Below are 15,020 nucleotides of genomic sequence, written 5' to 3'. Positions count from 1 at the left end.
TCTCGTTAAAATTACATTTTTGGATTTGGTGGGATTTTCTTTGTTGACACACATACGCACACACAGACACGGACTGTAAAAATGCATTGTTGCAATTGTTAGCTGTCAGGGGGAGGTTGAAGCCGAGGCTTGACTGTGTATTCAGGTTTAGGTGTCTCTTGTTAAATGGCAGGGCTGCCGACTGTGGCAGTGGACTCAGACAGGCTGGGAAAGCAGCCAAAACCCAGAGGAGACCAGAACTCAGACAGGCCACTGGCTCAACCAAGAATAGCTCTAGTGTGTGTGTGTGTGTGTGTGTGTGTGTGTGTGTGTGTGAGAAAGAGTGTGTGGGACTGTGTCTGAGTGTGTATGTGTTAACATGACTTCTATAATTCTTGCTAATGATTAAAATGTTCCAAGGTAACAATGAGAGATGGGATGTCCTTAACAACCGTGTGTTTTTCCTATGGTGTGAAATTATGCCTGCATGTAAAGATAATAAGCTGCTAACAGGTGGAGTTTGTGTCTAGCTGTACTTTAGAAATACAGTTCTGCACTGTGGCCCTGGCATGCACTTACACTACTGAAAAAATGCAAACAAACTAACTTTTCCTCTCGTTAATGTTGGAAACGCTCAGTCCCTATATTGAATATTCATGCCACTCTACACTGTCTCATACAATCATATAGATGAATAATTGAGACTGGCGAATGGCGTCAAAAAGAGTGATTTACCATCACAGTATATCCTATGCTTTATTACATCTGATTCTGTGGCATAAGAACGAACACTACACTAAGAATGGAAATAAATGATTATGCATGCAGCTAATTAATCTGATGAATATTTATAACCACTTAAACACATTGTAATGGACTGATTAAGCAGTCCAACGCTGCGAGTTTGAATTAGTGCAGTTTTTGAATAATGACAGAGTAACTTTCCATCTCACTGCTAATGTTCTTCTCTTTAAATGGGGAGCCTTTTTCTCACATTTTCCCCAGCCAGCTTTTTCCCTCCCTCGCTAATTCAAAGCAGTGCAGCTACATTAGAATGGAACATGGCAATTATCACCTTTTATCTTGGGTGGGCGCGCTTGCTCGCTCTTACCTTCCCTCTGTTGCTGGGGAATGATGGTTGGTTGCTGGGGGAACGCTTGGCTGATTGGCGCATAGGCGGCAGGGTAGGCTGCTGTTGCAAAGGGAGAACCAGAGTGGAATTTTTCACATCTCTATTTTCATATTTGACACAACAAAACTCAAATCATTATTCCATTGTTCATTTGCATCCTCTAGACATTGCATAAATAAAGTGCATTAGGACTGGGAGCCTGGGCTCATTTGGCTGGTGGATCTCTACACAAAGAGTATGGCAAAAGGGGAGTCGAGTGCATTTCAACTAAGCAGACACACAAAGAAAGGGAGGGAGACTTATACCATGTTAATGAGAGCTGATGTCAGGCAGAAAGCAGTGGTTATGAGAGGTCTATGTCATCTCTTATGTAGGAGGCTATGGCAGGTTCAGATCCTCAGCTCTCAGTGTACTTTTGGAATTAAGATTTTTTTGTGTGGGTGTATAATCAAGTCAACCAGAAATCCTTTTGCAATCCTAATGTAAAGTAGCCTAATCCGTGAGAAAATTGGCTGGTTGTCTGGCTATCTCTACCTGTCATAGTGTCTACTGATGTGACAAACAGAGAGGGAGAGGGGAGAGGGAAAGGGACAGATGGAGGAAGTGAGAGAGTAGAGGAGGTAGGAGAGACAGATCACCTGCGTAGTGTTGGACGCCAGCATAAGCCTGTTGGAGAGGGTCGGTCACCGTTGGACTCTGTGCTGCAGAGAGGCGAAAAGAGAGCCAGAGAAAGCGGAGTGACAAAGAGGAAAACGGGACAAAGAGAGGATGAAGAATGGTCAAGACAGACACAGAGACAAGTGTATATACAGAGAATGACAGAAATGGGCTTAGCTGCAGAGAACCATCAAGGGGTAGGATCACACAGGGAGTGGGATAAATTTGGGTTGTCATATCTCAGTTCTTCAAAATCCCTGTTTGCCCCAGATGTTTGCATCAAATATTAACAACATGCCAAACAAACCACTTTGTAGTTCATTACAATTGCAGCTGCCTTTGCATAATGCAGAAATGGGGAGTGTGTGTCTGTCAATTCTTCAGGAATCAGTCCCAGACAACATTAAGAAGCTGAGAAAGGGCTGAGACACATCAAATTAACTGTAATGGACTGATGGATGAACTGATGGATTCATCATGATACTAGGGCTGGCTGCTCCGAAATCTCCCAAAGACACTGTTGATTGACCCTCAAGCCTTAAATGATTCAGTTCAAATCAGAAAAAGATGTAATGACAGGTTGAAGTAAAAAGGACTCTTGTCAACTTCTAAACAGTACCATGTGATATAATTCAGCTTGTCACTACTGACATGTTGAAGTTGCATTGTGGCAATTAGGTGATGTTCTTATTCATGCCAAGAGCAACACTAGGATAATCAAACATTCATAGATCACCATCAGCACACGCAGCTAATCAGAAGTGTCAGGGCCAGGGCAACATTCTCATGACAGTAGATGTTACAAATATATCTCATGTTTCTTTTATGTAGACCTTGACTGGCTCACCTGGGTAAGGGTGAATACCATTGGTGTAGATGGGCTCAGAGGTGGGCTGCCCATTGCTTTGAGGCTGGAGGGCACTGAATCCGTTGACCCCGATAGGGGCGCCTATGCTGGGCACGGCTGTGGCAGAGATGCCTGGGGGTGTGCTGGTGCCTGCAAATAGATACATGGTAGTATATTTTTTAACAGAAATTTACATTTTCTCACAAATGTTCTACTATATAAGAGGCACATAATGGGCCCTCAGGAGCACATAATTGGTACCAATTCAGCCTGAACTAACTGGGTACAGTTTCTAAAATCAGTAAAGGTAACCCACTGATTATGGTGTAAGAGTGGCACGGGGGAAAAGCACTCATTCATTACTGTAATAGAACAAAATAAAGGTAGCACTTTGATTTCCTCATTATTATTCCCTGGTTAAAATGTATATCTTTGTCACTTGGGGTAAATGACTGCCCTTTTGAAGGTACAAAATGTAGACTTGCAAGAAGCTACCATAATGTGCAGTGTATTGGATGCAGGGGCCTGTGCCTCTTCTTCTAACCGCCTTTGCTCCTTTTTGTCATATTCCAAGTCTGTCACCTTGTCAGTGTCCTTTTGTGCTGATGGATTTTTATTATTTTTCTAATCCAGGTGAAGGACATTTAAGTCATGTAGGATTATGTTTGATAGGCATTACCTGGTATGTGTAGGACTTGTGGATTACAAATGCCAGGTACAGCGTCAAGCCACTTTATTTAATACATTTGCAATGACCCTGCCTTCAGGCGGCCTTCCTACTTATCAAAGCTCCTCATGACAAGGGCCAAAAAGATAGTTCAGACTGGGGTCCAGGATTATCTCGCACAAATCTTTGCTCTTATATTGTATAAGCCAAGGACTCTGCATCCAAAGTCATCGGATTGGCTATGTTCCCAGAAAACACACACTGTCACAGAGACACAGAGGGAGAGAGCAACAGACAGAGAGCAAGCGAGAGAGAGATAATGAGCGAGAGGAGGAGAGAGAGAGACTACAATGTGGCTGCCAATGAGTGTCAAAGAATGCTGTACATTATCTCCCATCATGCCTCACTCAATATAACGCTCTGCTTTGCAACACTGGCAATGTCTGCTCCTTCTGAAAATGGAGCCTACAGCCTAAAAAATGTAACAAGGGCAAAAGCAGAAAGGCCTTGAATGAATATATTACTACTGCTTCTATAATTCTTGCTAACGATGAAAATGTTCCAGGGCAGCAGTGAGAAATGAAGAAAGAAGCCCCGCATGTGTGTGTGTGTGTGTGTGTGTGTGTGTGTGTGTGTGTTTGCATGTGCCTCTGCTCTTGCACCTGAGCCAGTTAGTGTGTGCGTGTGCCTATTAGCGTGTACCTGAGGACGGTGTCATGGGAGTAGCCACCAGGCCGTTGACATTGAAAGCTGCCATTTGCTGCATTTGCGCGGCAGCAATGGCTGCCATGGGGTTCAGGTAGGACCCTTGTGTTGCTGCCATCAGGGCTGCTTGCTGTTGCATCATCTGCTGTTGGATTAAAGAGCAGTGGGGAGAGAGGCGAATGGCGCGAGGGATGGAGGGAAGGACAGAAAAGGAAAGGAGGGTGAAATAGCCGCAGGACCAGAGCATGTTTACTCTCACATCTCTGTTTGCTTGGCCCATGCCTTGTTCTCGAACAGTGTGGTCGGTGTTGCCCTGCAGCGTCGCTTCTCAGCTACTGTAACACTGCTCTGGCCTTGTGCTCATTATACTGACATAATATAAAGGCTATGCGGTGAGATGAGTATTGCAAGCTGGAGACTATGTATATGTATATGTACTTTATACATATATGTGTGAGTGTGAGAGGAAAAAAAGGGGGCGGCAGTGGAAGAGTTAGTGGAATGATTGTGAGTGAGTGGGCGATTCTCACCTGTCAGGGTGAGTTGTTAGCTACAGTGTGAGTGCAAAATCTCACAGACTCCTAACCCAGGCTGTGACTTTCATGTGTGAATATGAAATGGCGTAGCAGGGAAAGGTGTATGGGGTGGGCAGGTGTGGGTTTTTGGTAATGACGTTTGAGTGTAAAGACATATGTGTAAGTAGATGAAATGTTAAAGAGGCAAGCTTGGGTTGGCAGTTTAAATTTACAGACCCAGTCAGAAAATATGGGAATAGAAAGTGAATATGAAATGGGTGCTTACAGCTGTATGAAAATAAAACAGTGTAGTGCTGAGCATACATGATAAGCAGCTTGCCTGGACCAATGAAGGGATAAAAAGACACAATATAAAAAGCAGTGCAGCATTTTCTGTAAAGCCTCTGTAAAGTTGGACTCTAACAGACATTTAATAGTGCGAATCACTTAAGGAGTTTTTTGCTGGTAGTGTCACATGCCTAGTGGGAGAGATAGTGAGTTCAAACCTCAAATCACAACAGTTTTGATTTTCTTTTTTAAAGCTCACCGTCTCCTCCCCCGCCGGGCTGAGACTTACAGCATGAGAGTAGGCGCCATAGGCCCCAAACTGGATGGTCATGGGACTGAAGATGCCGAGCTGGCCCGCCATCTGGTGCATCCTGCGCAATGTCCTCTCCTTATCAGTGTCTGCAAACTTGACCACCAGACTGGACGAGGCACCCTGGAGGGACACGTATATTTACAAGCTGAGTGAAATATGCAACTAAACTAAACATTTACCACTTTTCAGGTGTCTTCATAAAAAATGACATATATTTATTTCACTGGTTTATTGTCATGCTTTTTTATTGCTGCCTGGAGATTAACAAAAGCAATTAAGCAAACAAGCAAAAAATATATGTCATATAGTCATATAAGTTTCAACAAAGTAACAAAGTACCATGGTTACTTTCAATCAGCAGCGTTTTGCAGCCTGGTGTTTGTTAACCAAAAATATCTGTGTGAACTTCCCTAGATTGAATAAATAGTTATTCACTGGGAAAAACTAAAGGAGGACAACAAGGCAATAACAAACTCTGCAACCACAGCAGATTGGAAAGCTAATATGAATTTCATAAAGCTAACAGCAAGCTTTGGCCAAAGTGAAACTACTGATCTCATCAATACTGATGTCACTGACTGACATTGGTGCCTGACAAGTTTATTGCTCTAGTTAATATGCAATGCTTTTATTGGAATTGTGCAGATGTCGTATATGAACATAGTGAACACTGTCAGTCTGACCATAACCTAAATACAAGCCATTTAAAAACAGTGTGCTGATCGCATGCATTATATTTGCACCTTTTATTGTGTAGTTGAAAACGGCTTTCTCACAATGTGTATGTGTTTCCCTTGGGAAATGTTAACTCCATAAGAATAGATGTAGGGCTGTATCTGTATCAGTATATTAACCTTCTTTTACTAAAAAGTGTCCATTCTCTACATCACTAAAAAGGAGAAACAGTGGTCAGGATGTCATTCAGTTCTGTCATCTGATGTCCAGTGTACACAACATACACAATAATATATCTAAGTCAAAGAAGCCATTCAAAGTGAATTTGCAGCCCTCATGACTGCAGTCATTTAGCTGTCAGCGTCAAATGGAACAGAATAGTGAGTGATATTTGCTTTTGTGAACTTTCCAACTCCACTGTATACACCGGGAGTGAACTATGATCCCAACCAGATCCCACAGGAGTCCCAGTCTCCCACTGGTGAAGCTCCACTGAATATAGTACTGGGTAATTAGGTCTGACAAAAGCCTTCAGCATGTGGAGGGCGAAGTATTGACTAATGGCTCTGCCTTATGGCAGATATAGTTCCGTATTGATGTCCATGCTCCTGAGTTTGCATCCAATTAAATCATATGAGAGACAGAGACCAGAGTCAGTTCCTCATGTGACATCCAGACAAGGAGAGAGGGAGGTGGAGTGTCTGTGTGTGAGTGAGAGACAGAAAGATAGAGATAGAGAGAGAGAGAGAGAGAGAGAGAGAGAGAGAGAGAGAAAGAAAGAGGATGAAGAGGCTTCCAGGCAAAGAAAGCAGCCACAGACACTGTCAAGAGGACCAGTCTCCTATTTAATTACAGGCAGTGCATGCTGGGAAAGTGCACAGAGCACCACCAGGACAGAAGGACACAGGCAGCCAGGGGGCAGTCAGGATATGATTAGTAAGATCATAAAAGCAAAGACATAGGGAGAAAAGGACTCCATAATCACAACTTGGTTCATATTTCACAAAAAGTCTCATCCTGACAGGGTCAGTACAAATTCAGACTTTGATTTGGATATCCATATTTTCTTTGGGTGTAGAAATTTGTGAGGGACCTGCAGGGGACCCGGAGACAGAGAAAGTTGAGACTGACCAGTGTGAGTGAAGCTGCATTCACCTGTTTCTTGTGCACACGTTTATGTGACTATGTATAAAAAATTGAAATTGACAGAGCTAGACCAAGTTGCTCTACGGGTTCAGATCAAGATCAAGCTCGAGTGCTTCCTACAGGAGGCACATTACTAAAGCAGAGCTATCCAAACAGAAAATCATAGAAACAAATAAACGTATGCCCTGTGAAGCTGAATATTGCAACTGCATAGTAAGATAGTGTGTATTCAGCCACTGAACAAACACAGTCTCACTCTTACTTTATGTTATGTTAAGTGTGTCCTATTTTCGTAAGCGCTTCATGAAATTTTAAACAGGAACATCTAGGCGATGTCATTGAGAAGGCAGTTTGCCTGGATGGTCTCGTGCTTTGTGGTTTGGTTAGTCATTGCTGCTGCAGCAAACCTTACATAATATCTTCATAATATTTTATATTTATTTCTACATTACCCTAACATCAGTCACCATTTTCTTGAGCCTTATCCTTCCCTCAGCTATTGTTTTTCTTCTTATCTAATTTCTCATTTTATAAAAAAGACAAAAACACATTTTCTCAATGCAAAACACAAACGAGTTCTTGTTCAGAGGCTTTGCATGCTATTCGACTACCCCTTGCCTTAAGTGTACAAACATTCTGTTAACACAACCAAGAGAATGTGTTGGCTATAGATAACTGTAAGAAAGAGGTTGGGGAATGAAGGAAGGCATCAGCATGGACCCCAGGGACAATGCGTCTCAGATGGGATCCTATCAGAGCCAGCCAGCACCCTACCTCAGGACAGATGAGACCCATCTGGTGTTTCTCTCTCGATGCCATTTCAATTAGTTAAATCAATACTCCGACATGGCGGTGTTAACAGCACAGTTTTCCCTTTTCTAATTTCATTTCATCCTACCTCCTGACCTTTTTCAGTTCTTTTTCAACTTTGTGGGTCAGTTGAAGGCACTGGGCTGTTAGATTTAATGAGACTCGCACAGAGCAAACATCTTCCTCCAGCGTTGTTGCTCAATCCTGCCCACAGCACAGGGGCCTGGCATTTAGATCACATTCATTTTCTGCTTTGTGTATCTGTGTATTCTTTTCATTTAATACCTCATGAAGAATGCATTGTGAGCATCGGGACTTTGAAAGCCTGAGGCTGCCTGTACTCACTGCACCGTGACTCAAGAGTCTGGCCTGGCCTGGCTTCTACCAGCAGAGCGCTCTGCTGTAGACGACAGCACAGGAGGAGACCCTGTCTGCAGTGTCTACACTGAACAGACTTGGCAGCAGCACTAAAGCACTACAACAGCCTCTGCAGGTGTTGTCAGCACTGCCATTCATGTCAGAGCCTAGCATTTCTGACTTTTGAAGCACAAAAGCCAAAATATCCCTTCTAAAATAAAAAAATATAGAATTTTCTCTCATCCTCACCCCTGAAAAGGAGAATTTCTTATCCTCACATCTCAAGCGGATGTATTCTGACTAGGTGCAAGGCCTAATCAGAAAAAAGCAGATTTCAGAGTGCGATCCCCCTCAAGGATCAAGAGTTTCTATCCACATAAAGAAAGAATAATATGTGGCCAGGTAAAGAAGGAACAGGTGGCAGCAGACAACAGGCACTGGATGCAAAGCAGCCACTCCTCACTGGTAGCAGAAAATCACAAGCTGACAAACAAACAGAATAATAACCTCCACCAGCATGACTCCTATACCTGGAGAGAAAATGAATTCGCTGAATTTGATAAGGGCCAACAGGGAGCCTTCACTTTTGACAGGTACAACTAAGGAATTTGTCACGGGTTCAAAAACTAATCTAATTTCTTGAACAACACACTTGACTTGTGAAAATCTCCCATATTGGATTTTGTATAGGCCACAAAATGTGTAGATGGAAAAATACACAACAGTAATTGAGGGATTAGAATTTAGCTCCACCAGTGAAATGGCATTTTGCTTTTATCTCTGCATTGCTGTGATACAAAGACACTGGTGTTAAGTGTGTACAGGTAAACAGACACTCATCTTAGATCCTCTACAGGGGCTTATGGCAATATAGTATACTGACTCACGCATTGAAGGGAAACAAATATTCAAAAAGCATGTTAATGATTAACAACTAAGGTACTACGAACCCTCTTTCTCCCCCGTTCAGCAAACATGTAACAGTTACATTAAAATGACAAATGAAACTTCAAAAGTTGTCCCAGGTTTCTACAGACTTAAAAGTGTTAATCGAGAATTTGTAATAAATTAATTGAATACACCATAACACGTTTGTTTGGAAATTGGATGAACACCCCCTGGGCTTCGCATTCAACTCTCTGAACCATGCTACATTCCTGCTAGCCTCATGGGAGGACTGTCTCTCATTAGCACTGGATGATGCCGTCTTGGTCTAGCCTTGCTGGCCACCACATACTGCTGCAGCTGCCGAAGACACACTGCTCAAGAGACAGCCAAGAGACAGAGAAGAAGAACAATGTCATTCATAATGGTATTTTCACTTGGTGTTTATACTACATTTTGGAAATAACAGTTTATATGTTGTGTATGTGAGGAGTGCAAGCCACAAATCTCCATGGAGTATGTCAGCTACAAGCCTGCCGAGATGCTACAAAAGTTTCATGTGGCGTTGATGAATTGCTTGTTACAATGACAATACTCTCTGGCTTGGTCTTATCTCTCATTAATCCAGAACTATAGCATCACACACATGCACGCTCTTGTTGCTGCCAACACTGGTGTGCTCCACAGACCCTGTCAGCCACGCTGTGACACTGAACATGACAATGTCTGCAATTTGCTGGGTGTTGTCTGCCTGCCCCCGGCTCTGCCATTTGAAGTTTTGCCACCTGTGCCTCTGCAGCCTTACTGTAATTCAACAGCTGAACCAGTGAGAGTGCCTGTTCTGTGCCCAATCACCTTTTAAGTTAATTTTGGTAGCACCTGCAAAGTGCAGTAAACATCAATTAAAGCTATGACCCGATCTATCAGTGCATGCCCTTCGGTGGCATCCCTTGCCCTTAAGCTTCATTAAAGCCTTTCATTTTGGGCCAGCGTATTTTGGTGCAGGTATTATTTATGGCATGCGTGCGTGTGCCAGGTAACACAGATGCTGCAGAGAGAACATTAAGAGGGAGAGAGAGACCGAGAGGGAGTGAGAGACAACTCTTTGTTCAAGGTTCATCCAGACCTCACAGCTGGCAGCAGGCAGTGAGCTGAGAAGCCCACTCTCTGAATCCTGCCTCCTGTTAGTCTGTTGTTGACGACATGTGGCAGTGATATTATCCAAATTAACTGCATCCCCCATCGGTACCAAAGCCTTAGTTGGATACTAATGGCCACCTTGCCTATTAATCTGAGTGGAAGTTGGATTTGGGGGAGAGGAGGATAACAGGTGCAGGGATAGAGGGAGAGAGATATGGATAATATAGATTATTAATGAACTTTTGGACGGCTCTTGATCCGCCCCAGGTCTGTTTGGGGCTCCATATGTTGCCTTGGACAGTTCATCTGCAGCAGACCTCAGGTGGCTCAGTGGCCCAACCTAATACAACTGTGACTGGGCTAAAGCAAGACAAACATACACAAAGTGCGCAAAAGTACTCCGCACAAGTCAAATTTCGATCTGTACAAAAAAGCAGCCCAAAAGGAGACCAATTATGAGAATCTTCTGGATGTAAACTGCTGATTGAGTCAACAAGATATTTTGAGTAGAAGGTAAATATCATTATTGTAATCACATTTCAGTAAGAGGTATGTCATAATTGTGTGTGATCAGTGTGCGACATGATTATTCTTTGGCTCATGGCCCACTGCTTATTGAATTTTGACCCTTGTGGTTTACATGCCAAGAACTTTGGTTTCTACTGAGCACAATAAGAACCACACACAAAGTTAAACTGACTCTACCACTTACTTCCCTCCCTCGCTACTTCAATGTAATGCAAAATGAGGCTGCATCAAAAAGATGTGTAAATTACATCTGGCTTCCAGGACACTATCTGGCTGCCAGGAAGCGTCCGTAAATATTTATTGCGGAACATCAGTGAAGTGTGTGAAGGTGCGGATGTCTGCCAGAAAGAGTGTATGCTCGTGTGTGTCCAGCTGTGCAGTACTCACACCCAGCACTGGCAAGGAGATGCGTTGTAATTCATCATTTCTTTTACTTAAGCCTTTTTGGTGGCCTTGTTCAAGCCCAACAGAAGCATATCCAAATTCTGTAATTAACTGCAGCTTGACAAAAGTTACAGGTTTGGTGGCCTCATTCTTCAACTAAACAAATCAACACCAACTAATGCTACTTTCTGCATCTCATAACTACTGTATATCAAACTGGACCAACACAAAACTACCTTCATTACCCTCCACAATTCCTTATACAGCTAAACTACTCTCTATTGTACAGTGCAACACAGTCCACCAGAGTCATGAGAACAAACAAGTGTATATGTGTTCTATGTCTGTAAAAGGAATGATGTGCAATCTGATATACAATTAGGCTGCAGCAATATAGCTAGTATTTACAGCTTAACATTATTCCACATTTCAAGATAAATATCCTGGTCTTGTGTAGATGATACCAAAAGTTAATAGGATGTTGATAAACTGCAAGTGTCCCACAATATTATGAAGCACTTAATGCTGAAATGTCAGGAAGCAGTTAAGGAAACAAAAGTGGCTTATTAATCTGACCTCATTTTGAAGATCCATCCTAACTCTAGGGTGCTTTTCAATATTATTATCTTACGTTGACCTCCCTTCTAGTCACTGTAATGAAGCCTCCCTTGATACATGTTTTCAAGTGTTTTAAATGTTTAATAGTTTTTAACAAAGACTAGCCCCATGACGGGCTAAACTGTCACTGTTAATAATCTGGTGGTGATGAGCTGTTTTTAAGTCATTTCTCCTACGTTGCTGGAAGAGGCTGTGACTTTTACGTTTCTGTTATCTATAGTACTCATTATTGTACTTTCTAAACATTCAGTTGGTCAGTTTTTACCCAGCAACAATATCCATCCTTCATCCTTATCCCCTGTAGAATAGTTGTAGTTTTCAATAGATTATTTTTTTTTTACATTTACAGTGTTCACACATGACTCTACAACATCTCGGACTGAAAAAAAGTTTTACTTTTATGCTGATGACACACATTTATATCTAGGTGTATGGAATTCCAAAACTACCTGTCTAGCCATCCTCATAAATTGCCTAAACAGCATATAAAGTGTCAAAAGTTAATTACTCCAATTCTGAAATAATCTTCTTTGGCCTACTACCTCAATTAAATTGCTTCACCATGAAGATGACACACTGTCTCCCAGTATAAAGCCACTAATTTCACACTGTTTTTAGGAACAGGTTAAGAGAGCTGTTCAAGCTATTCACTTTTGACAGAGAACTATTTATTCATGTGATGAGAGACATTTTAATCCACGAGTAGTCAGAAACTAGTCTTCTATGCCTTAGTTTGTTCTTGTTTGGAACATCTTGTTCTTGTCTTCCTCTTGCAGGAAAGTGTCCTTTTTTGAAACTGAATTTTCCTCAAGTGTATCACTTTAACTTTTATCTCATTTTATCAAAGTTATTATTAGTAACACTCTATTTAAACTACTACTCTCATTGAAATTGTGATGTCTTTTTCAAGCGAGACCTTTGCACAAAAAAATAAACATATTTGTCTTCGACAAACCATTGAGCTAATGGGTCAGAAAACTCACCGAACAATGGCAGATGAGATTTAGGATGCCAAATTACAGGAAAAACATAGACAGATGGACAGATAATTCACAAATTCACAGACACACAGCTTTCTCTTGGCTTCTTCACAATTTAGAACCAGATTCTGAACAACCTGCCTGAACCTACACACATTAAATTATTAAAAGATTCCTTCAAACTACTGTTATGCCCTTGCATCTTCTTGTTTTTCAGAAGTTGATGGACCAAACCAGGACTAAAACGCCATCAAATACTGAAATTACACTCAACAGGTGGCCAGAAAAGGTTTTCCAATGGGATGCTCTGTTTCTTCTTGACATAAAGTAGGGCAATTGTAAGCTAACATTAGCTCTAGCTATAAAAACCTGATAAGCTTAAGGCTATCTGTGAGTATTCTCTCCCCTTAACTATCACTATAATAACCAAGTGGAAATTCAGTATGGAATGCAGCCATAATCTATTGGTACTTATTTGCTAATTGTTCCAATTAACATTTTGCTGTTTCTATTGTAAATGTAAACTGTGAATGTTAAAAAGGCTGTGCATGTAAACATGTTTTATCTGTCTGCTGAAAAGGTGATCTGAATAGCAGGAGAAAGAAATGGATATTGAGTGAAAAGAGTATGCAGCTGTGCGCTGTAAGGTGGTGGATGCTGACTGTGGAAATCTTTTGTGTGCGATAATGCACAGTGAGACAGTGGACTGTTAATGTTCTTTGAGACTAGTCCCTGTGGTTACTGTATATACTGTATATACAAACCAAAAAATTGATACACAGATAAATAATAGATATTCTCGTATATTTTGAGTGTATTGTTTTGTCTTAGATGTACAAGGTTTTCCAAACACACAAAAAGACAAAGACATTCAATGATGAATTTTTAAAAGAGCCACACACCATGCAGTGGGTGTATGTATGTGGAATAGAAAACTTTCAAAGAAGACTTGGTTAGTGTCTGTTTCTTGGCAGGGCAACAAACAGAATCAAGTCCACCAATCTTTGTCGTAAACTTTGCCCTAGTCTGCCTCAAACATTTTATAAAACTGGGAACATTGACAAAACAGCTGGCATACATACATTCAAGTGACATCACATCCCTTGTCCACACTGTCCACATCGAGTGTAAACGCACTTGTTTGCAGCTGCATTAAAATAAACTTGACACTAAAGTTAATTATGTTGTTAGAAGAACACTTAAGAACACTTTATATGATTGTATTTCAAAGTGTGTTACTTACAGGCATAGTCTGTCCACCATGTAAGCTGTTGATGGCGGCCTGCGCTTCTGCGTGGCTGGAGAACTTGACAAAGGCACAGCCTGTATACACAAAAATGAGATAGAAATAGAAAGGAGGGGCACAACATCAGGGAAATGGCCTTGAACATGGGAGGAAAAAAACATTCATTACCATTGTTTTCATGTTATCTTTGTTGAAAATATATTCTGCCATTTGTGTGTTCAACGCATAACTCTGAATAAATCAGTCTAATTGTGGTGAAGGCAGTAGCTGCTTGGAACATCCTGTCCCTCGCCCATTTCTAATTCCACCCCCTCCACTTTGGAGCATGGAGCCAAGGCATTTACTATGCTGACTTGTTTGTGATTATTAATCTGTTTAATATTTACACATTGTGATTTGTGTGCAGTCACTCATAAAAGAGATTATGATGACAAAGGCATAGTATTATAATCTGCCTATCTAACCGAATCTTTGCTCGCGTATAATTTCAAATGGAGGGGGGCTTTGCTCAAGGGGCATTCAAATCATCTTAAATCTGTTGTGTAGTTAATGCACAAAAGGAAAAGTCAACATAAAAAGTTGGCCGTAAGACAAGGGAACGGGTGTTGGCAGCAGGGTTCTGGAGCCTCATTGCATTAACATTTCAAATGACGTTAAAATGATTTAATTAGATAATAATAATGCACAATATGTTTTTTGCAAGGTTACATATCCACATAACCACATGATTAAATAGTGTATGAGTGTGTAGGTAAGGACAGGCACTAAACTACTAAAACAAAAGAGAGAAAGCTAGTGAACTGAAATACAGTGGAAATGAAATGTGGTAATTTTCCCAAAGCCATTAAATTAAACAGGAGCTATTTCTCTAAGCTTTATGGTCATCATAGACTGCACAAGGTATTCTGTTATGTCCTATTCTTATCCTTGCCTTCAGGTAGCTCATGTGTTAAGTCAAGAGATACCTAATTAACAAACTCATGGATTAATTCTGCCCCCTTTTCATTAATCGAGTAGCACCAGTGTCTCAGAACCAGACAGGCTTTTCCTGAGTTCGGTGCCTGGTTTCTTGAGAACTGTTGATACCTTTTTAAAAATGGTTTCATATTCATATTCATATACATTTATTCACTCTACATTCTCAAAGG

The 15,020-nt window shown here is 41.3% G+C and overlaps 1 protein-coding gene across 1 annotated transcript in view; it reads right to left on the bottom strand.

Moving 5' to 3' along the window:
• The window catches only part of celf6 (CUGBP Elav-like family member 6), a 138,944-nt gene that overhangs the window by 13,046 nt on the left and 110,878 nt on the right, over positions 1–15,020 (bottom strand). The window contains exons 5-10 of the mRNA XM_046032633.1: positions 13,870–13,949; positions 5,080–5,223; positions 3,985–4,129; positions 2,616–2,765; positions 1,750–1,812; positions 1,091–1,171 (exon numbers count right to left, since the gene is read on the bottom strand). Of these exons, the coding sequence (XP_045888589.1) occupies positions 1,091–1,171; positions 1,750–1,812; positions 2,616–2,765; positions 3,985–4,129; positions 5,080–5,223; positions 13,870–13,949 (663 nt within the window). The remainder of the gene's footprint in view (positions 1–1,090; positions 1,172–1,749; positions 1,813–2,615; positions 2,766–3,984; positions 4,130–5,079; positions 5,224–13,869; positions 13,950–15,020) is intronic.

Source organism: Micropterus dolomieu, linkage group LG20, assembly GCF_021292245.1.
Source record: "Micropterus dolomieu isolate WLL.071019.BEF.003 ecotype Adirondacks linkage group LG20, ASM2129224v1, whole genome shotgun sequence".
NCBI classification, from domain to species: Eukaryota; Metazoa; Chordata; class Actinopteri; order Centrarchiformes; family Centrarchidae; genus Micropterus; species Micropterus dolomieu.
The sequence above is the reverse complement of the archived record's forward strand: the minus strand, read 5'-3'. Positions and strand labels throughout refer to the sequence as shown.